Here is a 19241-nt window from a genome sequence, read left to right as displayed (position 1 = left end):
TATAACTGTATAACATGCTAGTCAACCACTCTGGAGTTTTAGAATCGTAATTTTGAACCTAGCAGAACCCCAGACCTGGCTGGAAGTTCATACAAACATACAGTGCCTTGCAAAAGTATTCAGCCCCCTTGAACTTTTCAACCTTTTGCCACATTTCAGGCTTCAAACATAACGATATGAAATTGTAATTTTTTGTGAAGAATCAACAACAAGTGGGACACAATCGTGAAGTAGAACGAAATTTATTGGATATTTTAAACTTTTTTTAGAAATAAAAAACTGAAAAGTGGGGCGTGCAATATTATTCAGCCCCTTTACTTTCAGTGCAGCAAACTCACTCCAGAAGTTCAGTGAGGATCTCTGAATGATCCAATGTTGACCTAAATGACTGATGGTGATAAATAGAATCCACCTGTGTGTAATCAAGTCTCCGTATAAATGCACCTGCTCTGTGACAGTCTCAGAGTTTTGTTTAAAGCGCAGAGAGCATCATGAAGACCAAGGAACACACCAGGCAGGTCCGAGATACTGTTGTGGAGAGGTTTAAAGCCGGATTTGGATACAAAAAGATTTCCCAAGCTTTAAACATCTCAAGGAGCACTGTGCAAGCGATCATATTGAAATGGAAGGAGTATCAGACCACTGCAAATCTACCAAGACCCGGCCGTCCCTCTAAACTTTCAGCTCAAACAAGGAGAAGACTGATCAGGGATGCAGCCAAGAGGCCCATGATCACTCTGAATGAACTGCAGAGATCTACAGCTGAGGTGGGAGACTCTGTCCATAGGACACAATCAGTCGTACACTGCACAAATCTGGCCTTTATGGAAGAGTGGCAAGAAGAAAGCCATTTCTCAAAGATATCTATAAAAAATCACCTGGGAGACACACCAAACATGTGGAAGAAGGTGCTCTGGTCAGATGAAACCAAAATCGAACTTTTTGGCCACAATGCAAAACGTTATGTTTGGTGTAAAAGCAACACAGCTCATCACCCTGAACACACCATCCCCACTGTCAAACATGGTGGTGGCAGCATCATGGTTTGGGCCTGCTTTTCTTCAGCAGGGACAGGGAAGATGGTTAAAATTGATGGGAAGATGGATGGAGCCAAATACAGGACCATTCTGGAAGAAAACCTGTTGCAGTCTGCAAAAGACCTGAGACTGGAACGGAGATTTATCTTCCAACAAGACAATGATCCAAAACATAAAGCAAAATCTACAATGGAATGGTTCACAAATAAACGTATCCAGGTGTTAGAATGGCCAAGTCAAAGTCCAGACCTGAATCCCATCGAGAATCTGTGGAAAGAGCTGAAAACTGCTGTTCACAAACGCTCTCCATCCAACCTCACTGAGCTCGAGCTGTTTTGCAAGGAAGAATGGGCAAAAATTTCTGTCTCTCGATGTGCAAAACTGATAGAGACATACCCCAAGCGACTTGCAGCTGTAATCGCAGCAAAAGGTGGTGCTACAAAGTATTAACGCAAGGGGGCTGAATAATATTGCACGCCCCACTTTTCAGTTTTTTATTTCTAAAAAAAGTTTGTATATAAAAAATATAAATATCCAAAAAAAAAAAAAAAATATCCAATAAATTTCGTTCTACTTCACGATTGTGTCCCACTTGTTGTTGATTCTTCACAAAAAATTACAATTTCATATCGTTATGTTTGAAGCCTGAAATGTGGCAAAAGGTTGAAAAGTTCAAGGGGGCTGAATACTTTTGCAAGGCACTGTATTTTGCCATATTTTAGCGAGGGAAGGGGACATGGGGTCTATTCCCGCTGCTGCTGCAATATGCAATCTCTGGTTACTGTTCTGGGTGCCTGTGCAAGTGGTAGGGGAGTTACATAAAGCCTAGAGTGGCTTTCTGTACATGATATGGCTCTGTGTGAGAACCTAACAAAAGAAGCAGATGCAGATTGGACACATCAAAGGGGGTGTGTGTGTGGTGATTTGGCTCTTTTTGATTAGATCTAAGTTGTGTAAGCGGCAGTGGATTTACAATTGGTTGTAACAGTTTAGGGAAGGCATTTATATGTTCCAGCATGACTTTGCATCTGTGCACAATGCAAGACAGGGTTTTTATTGAATTTAATGTAAGGTAACTCCAGTGGCCTGTACAGAGCCCTGATCTCAATCACATTAAACATTGGAATGTCAGTTATGGGCCAGGGGCTCATTCAGCACCATTGACTGATTTCATAAACACTCTTTTGACTAAATAAGCCAATTCACAGAGACACACTTTTGCAAATGCTTATCAAAAGTGTGAAAGCTGTTACAGCCACAAGAGGGGCAACTTCATACTAATGCCCATGGTTTCGGAATGAGGTGTCCAGTAAGCGCCTGATCAGGTTGTTAGCAATGGGTGTGTCGTAAGAACCTGAACTTGGAAAGGGGTTGTGTAACCCCTTATATATCTTGGCTTGGGACTGACACCAAGGGTGCCCGGCTCGTCCCACAAATGTTTAGGTTCATGTAATGCTCTGTGCCTTCTGTGTTTGTAAGCCCAGCTCGGAATTTAAATCCCAGGAACTCAGGCCATTACACCACATAGACTTACATTTATATCAACATACTGAATGTAATATACTGAAATTGCGATATTAGGTTCTTTGGTTTGACTTTTCTTCTATTCTTCTTCTATTCATTCAACATCTAAATCTTAATGTGTCATATTTGCAGATCCAGACATTCGTTACTGTGTACTGGCCTCTCTGGACGAGCGCTTCGATGCCCATCTGGCACAGGCAGAGAACCTACAGGCTCTTTTTGTGGCACTGAACGATGAGGTGTTCGAGATCCGGGAGCTGGCAATCTGTACCATTGGCCGCCTCAGCAGCATGAACCCAGCTTTCGTCATGCCTTTCCTGCGCAAGATGCTCATTCAGGTATAGAACTTATATATTTCAGCATACTGTAACCAGGTGCTTACATCACAACACATCTACATATTTACTTATATACTGATGAGCCAAAACATTAGGACCTCAAAAATGTTAAGTTTAAGTTACTTGTAGTACACGTGTTGAATGCAGCAGATATGAGAAGCTTAAAGAACTGAGTGATTTTGTTAAGGATCAAATCGTTATGGCCATCCATAAATACTGTATCTGCCAGTATTATCTTTTAGTCAGTTTGGGGTCTGTCTGGGTTGTCCTTTTTGGACCTGCCTGTAGATGGAGTCATTGTTTAACACAACTCTTTTAAGGATCCAAAGCTTGGCAAATACTGGCCAGTACTGGCTGTGTTGCTTCACGTCTTTCGCACATAAATACCTCACACTGGTTTACTGGTTTGAACTCTTTCACACGTCAGACCCTGCACTATAAGCTATACTCTTCAGACCTTTTAGTTACACCTATTGTCAGCAGATGTATGAAATCAATTATATAAAATTTGTAAGCTATGTAGCAACTGTTTAAGAAAAAACCTATCCAGTTCTAGTATGACTGTGGCTCTGAAAGCCAAGTCCATAAAGACTCACTGTGTACATAGCAGTGCCCTCAACCTCACCAAACACTTTTGAGATGATTTGGAATGTCAGTTTCAAGCCAGGCTTTCTTTGGTGCTTGACTTCACAAATGCTCTTTTGATTGGGGAACAAATTCCCACAGACACATTCCAAGGATGTGTAGATTTCTAGATTCTTTTTCCAGACTGATGTATGTCAACTTTTACTTTATTTTTCTCAGCTTTACTGGAATTTTCTTAGATTGTTGTTTAGTGTTTTTATAAAAAGTGTAAAGCTGAAGATAAGAGAGATTTTAATTCGAAAGGGCTAAAAGTGTGTTTATTTCAGATGACACGGTTACTGACAGACTAAAAAGGGGGCAGTTACCTTAAACATCCCAGATGTTTTCATACCCCACTCAGGGCTAAAGAGTACCTCTGTTTCCTTTCCTTGTAGCTAAAAATCCAACCTACCTGTGATGTTGCTGCTATGCAGGTTATTGATGAAATGTTAAATGTAGCCAGATTCACCTGTATGGAATGTAAAGATCATGAAATTGATTATTTTACTGTCTTGCAGATCCTGACTGAGCTCGAGCACAGCGGCGTGGGTCGAAACAAAGAGCAGAGCGCTCGCATGCTGGGTCACCTGGTGTCCAACGCTCCCAGACTCATCAGGCCGTACATGGAGCCCATTCTTAAAGTACTACCATTTTCTTTGCTTTCTTTTTTCTAGTAATTGACTTTTTTGACTTGAATCACCCCCTTTTATTAACCAATCTAGTCATTTTCAATTTCTGACTGTAAATCCACTGTCGCATGCACAACCCCTGACCTTCCAGGGGTCAGGAGGTATGCAAGCGGCATTATAATGGTATAAATGAAATAAAAAAAACTATTTGAATTTGAAAATCAACCAGAGAGTCTGCAAAACAGCTGGATTAATTGCAGATGGGCTACAGTCAGTAATTGTATACCATCTAAGTACCTAATGAAGTGTTTGGTGTGTGTATATATATATATATATATATGTATATATATATATATATATATATATATATATTTAGGTTCGAAATGCAGCATTACATTGCAACTTTCATTGCTTTTCCATCCAGGCCCTCATCCTGAAGCTGAAGGATCCAGACCCTAACCCTGGCGTAGTCATTAGCGTCCTAGCCACCATCGGAGAGCTGGCTCAGGTAAGAACACTTTACTGCTCTTTACTGACCCCCTGACCTGTTGCGCTCCATGAATAACCCCACCTGCCGTTCTGATCAGGTGTCCGACTGGAATCAACAGGGTCCTGAAAAGATCAGGAAAAGAGTTAGGGCAGCTGCACGGAGGCTAGCATGCGCAGGTGATGCCAGAGTAGGAACAGGAGGTGCAGTCGGACGCGTGAAGGAGAGGAAGGTCAGAAAGGGAAATGTAATGCTGGTTTAAAGTAAGGTAGAGCAGGGTTTTTCAAACCTGCGGGTGGGTCGTGAGCCAAAAAAATATATGTTAGATTAACTAATTTTAACAGACACATAAACACAATGAACTTGTACACAGCCTCTCCCTTGTGGAGGCTTTACATTACATCTTGTAAACCACAGTGGGTCCAGATTGCCACCACTGTCATTAATAAAGTATATTTTATTTTGTGTTTCGTTTTTAATGCCTGTGTTGCGGTAGTTCTAATATTTAATTTCCAATTGCGAAACCCTGTGTTTAAACCCTGCATAGCACATATGCCTAAAGTCAGAGTCAAATTTATGTTATAGTGCTTTTTACAATAGACATTGGGTCTGTCTGAGAACATAGTGAGCATTGTGAGAACATAGTGAGCATTGTGTTTATGTGTCTGTAGTGAGCTCTTTACATGGACATTTTTCTGTCATCCTATGCGTGCTCCCGTGAAGAAGGCTGTTCGAATTCTTAGATGCCTTAAAATGCTGCCTACTGAGATGCCTTATTTCAAAGCTATAATCTGTCTGAATAACAAGGGAGCATCCAATACTTCTTTAGCGCTAAAGGCAATCCCAGCATTCAGTGCGGCACAACTTAAGGAGTACAAGTGTCATTTATTTGCAAATTTGGGCTTGTCAGTGATAATTTAGCCGTTTTTGGTACACAGAGGGAGATGCTAGCTGGCATGCTAGTGGGTTGTGCTGCCTCAGCCCATGGGCTTGAATAGTCTGAGGCTAACTGTGTTAGCTTGGTATGCGAAAACTGTAGTGACGTAATCGCCGTATTCACTGTTTTAAGTAGTGTGTCTGAATAACCTGCCTTATAAGTTGATGTCTTATTAGAATCCTCTGTACTTAGGCAGCTGCCTAGGTAGGAAGTAGGCAGAAAGGCAGCTCACTAGGTTTTCGAACAGACCCATTGCCTCAAAGCAACTTTACAGAATCAAGGACCGACAGACCAAAAACCTCTGTTGAGCAAGCCGACGGTGACAGTGGCAGAAACCTTGAGTAGTGAGATACGGACATTTTTGGTGCAAACATGCCAGGTTCCCATCATATCTATATTCCTATTAAATGCCTAGTGTGCACAACATGGTTTTCATGATGTTGATCAGCAAATTAAAGTGAAGTGTGAAGCTTTTTTGGACTATTATTAATTAATGTGTGTGTATGTGTGGGGCAGGTGAGTGGACTGGAGATGAGAAAGTGGATGGATGAGCTTTTCCCCATTATCATGGACATGCTCCAGGACTCGTCTTCACTTGCCAAAAGACAGGTACGGAATAAATGCCAAAACAAATGACTTGCTGTGTCTGGAATAATAATATTCTTTGCCATTTATCTATGTGATTCCTCTTAACCCTTTAATGGTCTGCTCAACCATTTGGTTAAGCTTATTTTAAGTCTAAATACTTGGGTAAAAATAAGCTGTCTTTCAATAATCTTGTTTGGGCTGTATCTACTCATTGGTTGACGTGTTAAACTCAATACAAATGAACAAATATTGAGCATTTTATTAGGTACACTATTTTGCCAAAGGTATCCACTCATCCATCCAAATCATTAAATGCAGGTGTTCCAATCACTTCCATGGCCACAGGTGTATAAAACCAAGCACCTAGGCATGCAGACTGCTTCTACAAACATTTGTGAAAGAATGGATCGCTCTCAGGAGCTCAGTGGATTCCAGTGGAAGTCCAGTCGTGAAATTTCCTCGCTACTAAATATTCCACAGTCGACTGTCAGTGGTATTATAACAAAGTGTAAGCGATTGGGAACGACAGCAACTCAGTCACAAAGTGTTAGGCCACGTAAAATGACAGAGCGTGGTCAGTGAAATCTGAGGCACATCATGACCACTTCATGTGGCCTTCAGATTAGCTCAAGAACAGTGTGTAGAGAGCTTCATGGAATGGGTTTCCATGGGCGAGCAGCTGCATCCGAGCCTTACATCACCAAGCGCAATTCAAAGCGTCGGATGCAGTGGTGTAAAGCACGCCACCACGACTCTAGAGCAGTGGAGACGTGTTCTCTGGAGTGACGAATCACGCTTCTCCGTCTGCCAATCCGATGGAGTCTGGGTTTGGTGGTTGCCAGGAGAACAGTACTTGTCTGACTGCATTGTGCCAAGTGTAAAGTTTGGTGGAGGGGGGATTATGGTGTGGGGTTGTTTTTCAGGAGTCGGGCTCGGCCCCTTAGTTCCAGTGAAAGGAACTCTTAATGCTTCAGCATACCAAGAGATTTTGGACAATTTCATGCTCCCAACTGTGGAAACAGTTTGGGGATGGCCCCTTCCTGTTAAAACATGATTGCACACCAGTGCACAAAGCAAGGTCCATAAAGACATGGATGAGTGAGTTTGGTGTGGAAGAACTTGACTGGCCTGCACAGAGTCCTGACCTCAACCCGATAGAACACCTTTTGGGATGAATTAGAGCGGAGACTGTGAGCCAGGCCTTCTCATCCAATATCAGTGTCTGACTTCACAATTGGTCAAAAATTCCCATAAACACACTCCTAAACCTTGTGGAAAGCCTTCCCAGAAGAGTTAAAGCTGTTATAGCTGCAAAGGGTGGGCCGACATGATATTAAACCCTATGGAAGTTCATATGCATGTGAAGGCAGACGAGTGAATACTTTTGGCAATATAGTGTATACCTGTTTGTTACATAGGCTTAGATTCATTGCATGGTTTTAAACTTGACCTATGATAAAGATTAAATTAGTGGGTATATTTAATGACCGCATCACATCTGGTGCTCTAACCACTTTCACTGACCGGGACCCTCTTGGGACTCCCACTGACCAGATGCTGCTTATTTCCATAAATGTACCACCAGAAAAAAATCCATAAATGTACACACCAAATAGGTGTACCTAATAAAGTGCTCAGCGAGTGTATTTATGTCCACTTATGTCCACTTTTCTTAAATTTAGACTCCTGGAATGTGCCTGGCACGTTACATTAAGCTACATTACACGCTGTGATGCTTGTTATGGTCTGCTACACACTAGTGCCGAACGCTACATTGCGCTTTCACTTCTCAGTGGGAGCTCGGCCACAAACACGCTCGGCTGCGAACCTTTAGCTTTTAACACAGACGTGAAACGTTACAGGTCTCACCTTAACAAAAGAATAGCTCAGCGTTTTTTATGTTTGGAACGGCGCTGCGTTTTCCTGCTATAGTCATCAGCGACGTCATGAAATCGGAGTGATTTAGAGGGTTGGGGGTTGTGTTCTAAATGAATACAGAAGCCAAAGAACCTGAAGACCTTGCTCCTCAGCTACTGCAGATGTTTATTCTCTGAATGAGGTTTTTTGTGTAGTGTTCTGTAAGTGAGGCCTTTATGGGTACGTAGTTAATTGGGGCTGTTTATAATCAATCACTCCCCACTGCTATTGAATTGCTGCATTGTGCCCATTGATTCTTTGGTAACTGGACCTACTGCAACCCTGACCAGGATAAACAATTGGCAAAAACATTGAATGTTAAATAAAAAAGAGGAATAATTGATTATAGTACAAGATGCACCTTTGAAAAGAAACTTTTTTGTATCGTGAGTAGAAGCTTTGCATTAATGCTGGTTTTATTCCGTCACCCACCAGGTTGCGCTGTGGACCCTGGGCCAGCAGGTTGCCAGTACAGGCTACGTGGTGGAGCCTTACAGAAAGTATCCCTCTCTGCTTGAGGTGCTGCTCAACTTTCTGAAAACCGAGCAGAACCAGGGAATCAGACGAGAGGTGAGTGGCAAGGGGTTGAAATGAATAATCAGTATTTATCACGTTTTATGAAGAATGCCTTCATTTGTCATATACAGATGTGTACAGTACAATTAAATTTTTTTTTACGCATATCCCAGCTTGTTTGAAAGCTGGGGTCAGAGCGCAGGGTCAGTTATTGTACAGCGCCCCTGGAGCAGATAGGGTTAAGGGTCTTGCTCAAGGGTTGGATTTGAACCGACAATCTTCTAACTGGTAGCCTAAAGCTCTACCCACTAGGCTACCACTGTCCAATTATTATGCTGCTGTGATTGCAAAAATGACATAATACCAGGGCAGCACGGTGACTCAGTGGGTAGCACTGTCGCCTCACAGCGAGAAGGTCCTGGGTTCGATCCCCAGGCGGGACGATCCGGGTCCTTTCTATGTGGAGTTTGCATGTTCTCCCCGTGTCTGCGTGGGTTTCCTCTGGGAGGTCCGGTTTCCTTCCACAGTCCAAAAACATGCAGTCAAGTTAATTGGAGACACTGAATTGCCCTATAGGTGAATGGGTGTTTGTATGTGTGTTTGTGACTGCCCTGCAATGGACTGGTGCCCCGTCCAGGGTGTTACCGTGTGCCTTGCGCCCATTGAAAACCTGGGATACAAATGACTCGCAACCCTAATTGGATAAGTGGTTAACACAGTGAGTGAGTGAGAGTGACATAATACCAACATATTGGTTCCCAAAGTGGGTGCTGGGGTATGCTGGGTTGCCATGATGTCTATCCAGAAATACAGTAGAATACACTGTGAATGTGAAGCATTTTAAAAACTGATGGGTTGTACAATACAAATTGAATTAATAACCATTATTAGACCTCCCAAGAGACACTCAGTTGACACAGTGGTTAAGTTAACTAGCCCATTACCCATTACTGACATCTGGGGATATGGGGTTTAAATCTCAGTGGTGCTATCAGCTGGACGGCATCTGCATGGACATGATTGGCAAAAGTCTGTGGAGGGTGGCAAAAACAGCCTAGCCATTGGGAAGTGCACTTTTTAGTGCGCTCTCAGTGTGGGTAAAATCAAGAAGGACATCCAGTGTTAGTATGCGGACCAGATCTGCTGTTGTGACCCCTATAAACATGAGCAGCCAAAAAAAGCATTGTACAGCCATGTACTTTGCAATGGGTGCAAACTAGCCTTATTTACAATTACTGACAGCTTTCTTAGGTTAACCTATCATGTATGTGTATTGGCCATATTATGAGCTACCCTTACCATATAGATGCCCTTTAGGGATATACAGTTATATGCAAAATAACAATTGGGGATATACAGTTTGTCAGCAATGGGTGGTGGCAGAGCAATGACACTACATTAATAACATGTGCTGTGTGTTGGACTGAAACAAGTGTATTAGGTGTAGCAGTGTTGTTGGGATTTTTAAACATCCCAAAGTCAATGCTGGTAGGAGAACAGTGCTTTAACAAAAATATAAAGCCAACAGCATCCTGTGATCAGAAAGTTGGCATTCTAATCTGCTAGCACACAGACACAGCAGGCCACCACACAAACAAAATTGGCCATGTTTGAGGAAAGAAAGGTCAGAGGGCATCTCTTGCCACTGTGATATGTGATATCATGCCGGACTTGTCTGGACGTCTGCGTGAGTTAGAGTCACATGGAGCTCTGTGTGGGAACCCAATACTGGCAAGTGATAAGAAGTGGCCACAGAAAAACAGCCAGTGTCCACTGATAACTAGCTAGAGGAAGATTAATACGCATTGTTTATGAGACAATAACTAGCTCTAGTCTTAAAGTATTCTTACAAAGCAATGTGTTCCTAATAAAAAGGCAGTACCTTCACGCAGTATTTAAAGACTTCAGATCTACTGCTGCACCTGATGATCCACCATGCAAATATGATCTGTTCTGTAGGGCAGGATGGGGTAGATGCAGTGAGAAAGTGTTCAGGGTGACAGATCACTTTCAGTCAGTAATAGTATACCCCAAAGTGTGTCTATGTAATAGATATAGCTTATAAACTGGCCAACAAATGGACACACAAGGTAGGTTCACCCTAAATGAATGATAAAACAGAGAAGTAATTCACAAAGGTGTATGTAAACTTTTGACTTCCAGCTGTTGTGGTTTTGTTTGGTTTCTGAAATACCGATGTTCTTCTCAGGCCATCCGTGTGCTGGGTCTCCTCGGTGCACTGGACCCCTATAAGCACAAGGTCAACATAGGCATGATCGACCAATCACGCGATGCATCTGCTGTCAGCCTCTCGGAATCCAAGTCCAGTCAAGACTCAGGTAAACACAGCCTAACCACCTGTTTGTAATTACTGTAAAAAAGTATTTGCCCCCTGTCTTTTCCAGTGGAAATGTGATGCCACTCATATTAGCAGTGGTTTCAGATCCTCACACACACACACAGACTTGTATGTGTATGTATATATGCCACAGCAATAAAGTCAGGACTGTGCCTACTGCCTAGAAGCTTGTGCTTCTGCTTTCTGTCATGCTCCCAGGTTGGATTTGGCCTGGCTCACAGCTGACATTCCGATTCATCCCACCGTCATTCATTGGGGTTGAGGTCAGGGCTTTATGCAGGCCACTCAAGGCCTCCACAGCAAACATAATAAAGCATGTATTTATGGACTTTAGGTTATGCACAAGTGCACAGTCATGCTGGAGCTAGAAAAGCAATGGGTGTGGCTGGAACACCTAGACTCTGTACTGTGTGGTGGAAAAACTATTAATGGAGTACCTCAGAGACTGAATTAGTAGAAAAGAGTTTTATTCTTGTCTGCAGAGAAGGATCACACCGACAGAGTCTCACTTGGAGACTCACATGGTAAATGTGATAAGACAGAGAAAATAATCACCCTTTATACTCCCATCAGTGACCTTGTAGGACAGTGGAAGGTTCCTTCGTTTAGCTAGAACATTGGAACTGGTCTAAACCAGTTAGAACTTGGTTTTGGAGGTCATACAATGCAATTGACGCACTTCTTGTGACCTACACCACTTTCCAGTAACATTTAATTGTATCAGTATTCTTGGAATATTGGAATATGACTACTGGCAGTCATACCCTAAATATATTTACACGTTCTAAGCATCAGTAAAACAATTTTCTCCCACAACTGTTAACCAGGCCTTTTTTCTCCCTCGTATTTCTTCTGTATTTCACCCATTGTAATTGTGCCAGTTTATCTGCGATTGTTCTTGCTGCTTCTACCATTCACGCATTGGCTGAAGAGTGCTGAAACCATCGCTTGCCTCCTCTTACAGGCACAGTTGCAAGCTGACAGCCACATCTTTTTACCTGACAGTTTCAGAGCCACACAAATATGAGCCTTGATATAAAGTCAGCCAGCAGTCAACCAGACAGCAGACGTTGCAATTGCACAGCAACAATAAAGTCCCTCAGGGACTTGAACTCGAGATCTTGATTTATGTGATATTCACAGTAGGGCTGTCGCGCTAACCGCAATTTTGAAATACCGCGGTATAGACCAGCCAACCGCAGGGCATGCCAAGCAACCGCAACACCGCGATGTTCACGTTTTTTATTTTTCTTTTTTTTGTTGCAAAGTCCATCTTGTTTTACGCTTACATTCGGGCGTATTAAATGTTAAATAAGTTCATAATGAAAATGAGCTAACAGCGTTATTTTCCCGCAACCTGTTCGCATCCGTTGCTGCTGAGTGTCAGAGTTTGTGTTTTAAAATGGAAACAATGGCGACATTAATTATAGGCAAGTTTATTAATGATCAAATTGAGTTCACACTCAATAAAATACTTGTAATTTAGACTATATGTAAACAGTCTTGGCGTACTAAAGCACTTAATGATGGTTAATATGGCATTGCAGCCTGCAAATATTCTCTTGCTGGCTTGCTGGAATGATTTAAATGTATTTTTTCGTTGAATAAAAATGTATTGAAACGAATAAATAACTTGAACTGTAGTATATAGTGTTATGTTAATTATACCTAATAAATAGATGGTTAATAGTGGCGCATTAATAACCAGGCTAGATTTCCTCTGCTCTCTAAAGTCGCATGCAGGTACAGTACACGTGTATTAGTGTAACGAGCACCATCAGAGAGAGATTTAGTGCCGGGGGAACATCGCTACCCCACTCAGATCCTCTCTCGAACCACAACAGGTGAACATGTTGGTTTTTCTAGCACGCATGATAACGCAGGTTTAAGGTCTTACAGACTTTATTCTTTATTCTATTTTTTTTTTTATCATATTTTGATTAATGTGCATTTAAAATATTTAGCCTAAACACTTTTTTTTCGTTTTACAGTGTATATCTAGCCTAGGCTAGAAGCTAAATTTAAACCTTTTTTTATAGAGAAAAGACGCGCATCTTAGCTCTGTTCTGTATTTAACAATAAACACGCATTTGATTTGTCTTAAAGCCGTCTCATCGTTGTCATTATAAAGCAATAATATACTGAATCATAGCCTAACAATAAAGCTTGTTTATATAGCTCTAAAATCCAGATCAATTAAGCAGTTTTCAAAAACAAAAAATAATGGCGATATTACCGCATACCGCGGTGTTGAGCCACGCTGAATACCGCAAGGGGAAATTCTTTCACCGCGATAGCCCTAATTCACAGCTTTATTTAACTATCGGCTGTTGGAAATGAATTGACGTTACTTTATTTACGTGAAAACGTTAATCAGTGATGTACATCTTGGTTTTCGATTCATCAATCAGCCTCTCTGATTGATAACATTACAGCATGATATTAAAGATGCAAGAAACACGCTTCCATGTAGATGTGAGAGTTTCTTTAAGGATAAGACTTACAGACAACAGATTTATGTCAGAAGCCACCCTGCAGAAGCTAATCCTGTCTGAATAGGGCATACTTGTTAGGATTTCCTGAGATTACGCCCAGTACATGATGGTTTTAATAGAAAACTGGCTCCTTTAATCATGGAATAATAGTTCTACACGCTTGAATTTCTCCCCCCTCCAGTCTCCAGCTTCCCATCTATCATATTCCAGAGCCGGCTTCTCCCAGATGCTTTTCTCCTTCTTGTTTGCGTTAAATGCTTTTAAATACCCCTTTTGTATTGCGTGCTTGTTTACATTGACGCTATAATAGAGTAATGCATACTGATGATTACAGACTAGTACCTTTTGTGTTCCCGAGCTTGTTTTTAATATAGTTCTCAGCTCATTTATGAACATATGTCTTTAGATCCATGCCTTGTGTATTGTCTCATCACAAGGTGCAGGCCACAACAGCCTGGCAATCATGTCTAAACTTCTCCTTCAACGCCACAACTCATTTCAATACAGCATGTTGGCATCTTGCCTCTGGTCTCCTTTAGAAAGAACCAGCAGCGCTTTCCAAGAACGCATCAAAGAACCAGACGGCCGCTGCGCCGTGTTAAAAGCTCCTGCAGAAAGACAATGTAAATGTAAGGCTGGTTTACTGCATTATACTGAGTTGATAGATAAATAATAGAAGCGGCTTGTTCCTGGGAAATGAATGAATTTCACTTTCTCACCCGTTGCCTGAGGATAAGCAACTTGTTGGGTTTGACACACGTCTCTCTTCAGGTCTGTCTGCTTTTGTTGTGGGTGAAAAAACCAAACCTAATGGATTTAGCAGTACGCCTGCACGAAGAGGCAGGAAGTCCATAATATCTCCCCATGGAGCGATAGGTCTACAGTAAAGGCCAGAGTCTGCGCAGAAACCCTCGGAATACGAGGCGGCCTGGAATGCCGATACGAAGTCCTCGCACGTTTTCAGACGGCTCTTTGCATTTCAGCTAGAGGCCATATAAATACAAATGTGTCAAATCCAGTCGAGTCAGATTTCCTGCCCACAACTGAAAGAATCAAATCTGCTCGAGCCACTGCTGCACTATTGATGGCATTCTTTGTGAAACCATTGGTGCGAATTGATCATTCAGTAATAGAACACGAATGGACTGTTGGTGTGAATGACATACATGGCTGGGATGGCAGCAAAAAATGCACTCGATTGTCAAAATCTTGAGTTTTCGGCTGCTTTTAATCATCAGAAAAATAACTTGTCCCTGTCCAAGCATGTGCTGCCACATAGTTTGAACATCACTGGCGTAGGCACTCCCGTGTTAAGCAGTGGTTTGCGAACTGGTATGTGGTGTGCGGTGGTGTTTTAGGACCTCAAACTGTTTGCTGTATTGTCAGATATATCTGTAGTTCAATCTGGAATCTTTGGGCGCAAGGAATGACCACACCCTGGACAGGGCGCCTATACAGACATTCACACTTACCCAGAAATATAGCAGGAAGTGATTATGGAAGAATGACTGACAGGTGTATACCCATGCACATTTGGTACAAATCCTGCACAGTGGAGTGATAACATGAGTGTGAAGCGTGGCAGGTGCTCAATGAGTTCGGCAGTGAGCCACATTAAGCATCGTGTCCTTCTGCATTGCCATTTTGGCCGACAGAGGGGGCACGGAGGCACAGATTAAAATTCTTTATATGCCACAGTTTCTCCCTCTCAGACTTGCCACCTTCTCTGTTGGCAAACCTGCTTTTCTCTGCTTTTCTTTTCCTTCTGCATTGCCATTTTGGCCGACAGAGGGGACACGTAGGCCAATCAGCCAGCAGAGGTCGTAATTGCATCAGTTATGAGGTCCCTTTCTGGCTTCCTCCTTGGATGAACAACAGAGCTGAGATTTGACACGATGAATGTTAAGTCCCAGCTCTGGTGTTCTAGTGTATTTTACCACTGCTCCACCTGCGGCTAGATCATGTACAGTGAACTAAAAACCTGTGGACATGACTAAAACATGTATTTTATCCACATTATTATACATTTCTAATAAAAAATAAATATTAAAAACATAGATGGGACTGTCCATTTTTTTTCAGCTCCACTTACCATATAGAAGCACTTTGTAGTTCTACAATTACTGACACTAGTCCATCTGTTTTTCTGCATGCTTTGTTAGCCCCCTTTTATGCTGTTCTTTAATGGTCAGGACCCCCACAGGACCACCACAGAGCAGGTATTACTTGGTTGGTGGATCATTCTCAGCACTGCAGTGACACTGACATGGTGGTGGTGTGTTAGTGTGTGTTGTGCTGGTATGAGTGGATAAGACACAGCAATGCTCATGGAGTTTTTAAACACCTCACTGTCACTGCTGGACTGAGAATAGTCCACCAACCAAAAATATCCAGCCAACAGCACCCCGGGGGCAGCGTCCTGTGACCACTGATGAAGGTCAAGAAGATGACCAACTCAAACAGCAGCAATAGATGAGCGATCGTCTCTGACTTTACATCTACAAGGTGGACCAACTAGGTAGGAGTGTCTAATAGAGTGGACAGTGAGTGGACATGGTATTTAAAAACTCCAGCAGTGCTGCTGTGTCTGATCCACTCATACCAACACAACACACACTAACACACCACCACCATGTCAGTGTTAGTGCAGTGCTGAGAATGATCCACCACCCAAATAATACCTACTCTGTAGTGGAGGTAGGGAGAGTCCTGACCATTGAAAAACAGCATGAAAGGGGGCTAACAAAGCATGCAGAGAAACAGATGGACTACAGTCAGTAATTGTAGAACTACAAAGTGCTTCTATATGGTAAGTGGAGCTGATAAAATGGACAGTGAGTGTAGAAACAAGGAGGTGGTTTTAATGTTATGAACCTCCATCCCTGTTTTTTTTACTAACTCTCCCAGCAGCCAGACACAACAGTCTCAAAACCAACATCAAACGCTTCAGTGAATTTAAAGGGCACCTTGTAGTGATAGGGAAACAAATGAGTAGATGAAGTCATAGATGCTTTGGAAAGAAAAGCCCTAAAACACACTCAGGTGCACAGACAGACACTTACTTGTTTAATGTGCGTGTGAGGCCGATCTGACATCTTTATGACTGTAGGAAACACTCAGCCACAGAACGTACTGCCTTCTGGCCCGCATAGTTGCGAAACCACAAACCATTCGCGGCATCCACTGTATCCCCCACACGAGACGTCTGTAATTTTGGAGGCTTCTGAAGCGCAGCGCAGCGCTCCGTACAGATTTATCGCCGACTTAGCTGAAGGTAATGAGGTTCAGGATTTCGTTTATTTTATTGCCTGATCCTGCCATTCACTATCCAGTCATCTGAATTGGCTCCGTCTCTGCAGGAGTAAATATAAATCGTTTTCAGACAACGGTTTCGCAAAGCCAACCATCATTTTTATAACAAGATTTAGCGCCTGGGGAGTTTTATTAGAAAAGTTTGTTCACTGTGATCAGCGCTAAAATCAAGCACTTAGCTTTTTTTAAACCTTTCCTGATGTTAGAAGAGTTCAAAGCACAGCAAATGTAAACGTCAAATTTTCTCCCTTTTTCTCCCAATTTTAGCCTAGCCAATTTGGCTGCTGGAGGGTACATTCGTCTCCCCCCGATGCGTGCGCAGTATACTTACCATATAGAAGCACTTTGTAGTTCTACAATTACTGACTGTAGTCCATCTGTTTATCTACATACTTGTTTTCACACTGTTTTTAAATGTTCAGGACCCCACAGAGCAGGTATTATTTAGGTGGTGGATCATTCTCAGCACTGAAGTGACTGACATGGTGGTGGTGTGTTAGTGTGTGTTGTGCTGGTATGAGTGGATCAGACATAGCAGTGCTGCTGGAGTTTTTTAATACTGTGTCCACTCAGTGTCCACTCTGACACTCCTACCTAGCTGGTCCACCTTGTAGATGTAAAGTCAGAGGCGATCGCTCATCTATTGCTGCTGTTTGTTGCTTGAGTTGGTCATCTTCTAGACCTTCATCAGTGGTCACAGGACGCTGCCCCCGGGGTGCTGTTGGCTGGATATTTTTGGTTGGTGGACTATTCTCAGTCCAGCAGTGACAGTGAGGTGTTTAAAAACTCCAGCAGCCCTGCTGTGTCTGATCCACTCATACCAGCTTCATGTCAGTATCACTGCAGTGCTAAGAATGATCCACCACCTAAATAATACCTGCTCTTTAATGGTCCACCGACCCCCTCTTATTCCCCTGTGTTTTGGTGGATTTGCGCATGAGGCCAGTTTCTTTCACGAAGAGTCACACACACCTTGAGCTACTAACCAGGGTCCTTACACAACGTCGAAGACCTCACACCCTCTTATTAGTCCAGCCTTTTTCCACCCAGCAGATTTTGTGTCCTACTTTGTCTGCTGCAGGCACTGCCGAATGTGCCTGCTAGGGGGCGCCCAGTCGACAGGCAGCAGAGCTGAGATACGAACTCGTGGAGCATCACCTTGGCAACCAGTGTTAATTTTAAGCTACTGTTAAGGCAGTCTAAAATTAGCTATAGGGAGAACACTTTGCTTAATTGATCAGTTTAAACCAGTAGCAATGGCCTATCGATAAATATGCAGGGAGCACCCCCAAACTCCCTCCCTTCCCCAATGTGCTGGCCAAAAGATTGCAACGACATTTTGGACCTGGCCAACCTGGCTTGTCGTAAGATAGGAAAAGGTTAATATTTTAGAAATAGGCAATATTGGTGCAGCAGCCTACCGAGTTAGCACACCACTTGTGAGTCTGGATCTCAGCAGATCCACCGACCTGGCTGGGTGTCCACACAAAACCAAAAGCTCATATTTAGGGGACAGAGAGTTGGATGGGGTTTCTTCCTGTTGCGGCTGCAATATGCGATCTCTGGGACTGGGGGTGGTGGAGTCACATGGAGCGTAGCGTGACTCTCCATACACAGTATGGCTCTGTGTGGACAGAGCACTGGCAGGTGATTAGAAGCACTGACAGATTGGACACATCTTGGAGGAGGCGTGTGATGATCCGTCTCTCCTTGATCAGATCAGGGGTTGTGCAAGCTGCAGTGGATTCACAGTCAGGAATTGGAAATAAGAAGATAGGTCTGTTTCAGGAGAGGAACAGCTCAACTGAGTAAAAATAGCCTTTTTGCTCTGGCATTAAACAGCCGTTATTTCTATTGAAACAAAATGACAGAAATGACTCTGAGATGGATTTCATAATCCAGTCCCATTTTTGTTTTATGTTTGGGAATAAAGTGCCTCTGAGAGATCACGATTCATGAGGAGATTTTAAAAGGCTGTCCAACCACTCCGTCTTAAAAAAAAATATTGTCATTGTGCTGAGATAGCTGTCTTAAGCTTTCCTTAGCTTTAAGTGTATTCTGTCTAAATAGATTTCTTTTTGCTTTATACAGTAGTTATATTAGAGATGGATATGTGTGGATATACTGTATATGTATAGATGGATGTATTTATATAATCGCCTACGGACAGTGAAATCCTAATGGTTGCGAGCCGAAAAAATGGGTCACAGAAAAAAAATATTAATAATTAAATAAACTTTTACACGAAAGACCCCTTATGGAGGCTTTATGTAACATTTTGGAAACCACAGTGGGACCAGATTGTCAGAGAAAATAAGATGCATTGTTTGTGTTGCCTGGGTCGCATTAAAATAATGGACAAAATATGGGTCACTTAAAAAAAAGTTTGAAAAACCCTAGCCTAGAGGGTAGAGCTTTGAAAGGTTGAGAGTTTGAATCCCAGCTCTGCCATGCAGCCACTGTTGGGCCCTTGAGCAA

The 19241-nt window shown here is 42.5% G+C and overlaps 1 protein-coding gene across 3 annotated transcripts in view; it reads left to right on the top strand.

Moving 5' to 3' along the window:
• The window catches only part of mtor (mechanistic target of rapamycin kinase), a 225174-nt gene that overhangs the window by 13928 nt on the left and 192005 nt on the right, over window positions 1-19241 (top strand). For all 3 annotated transcript variants that reach the window (XM_062999154.1, XM_062999155.1, XM_062999153.1), the window contains 6 exons: window positions 2694-2899; window positions 4042-4164; window positions 4577-4660; window positions 6093-6185; window positions 8517-8651; window positions 10807-10936. In XM_062999154.1, the coding sequence (XP_062855224.1) occupies window positions 2694-2899; window positions 4042-4164; window positions 4577-4660; window positions 6093-6185; window positions 8517-8651; window positions 10807-10936 (771 nt within the window). The remainder of the gene's footprint in view (window positions 1-2693; window positions 2900-4041; window positions 4165-4576; window positions 4661-6092; window positions 6186-8516; window positions 8652-10806; window positions 10937-19241) is intronic.

The sequence above is a fragment of the Trichomycterus rosablanca genome, chromosome 7, assembly GCF_030014385.1.
Source record: "Trichomycterus rosablanca isolate fTriRos1 chromosome 7, fTriRos1.hap1, whole genome shotgun sequence".
Classification (NCBI taxonomy): Eukaryota; Metazoa; Chordata; class Actinopteri; order Siluriformes; family Trichomycteridae; genus Trichomycterus; species Trichomycterus rosablanca.
This window is presented reverse-complemented; position numbering and strand designations above follow the sequence as displayed.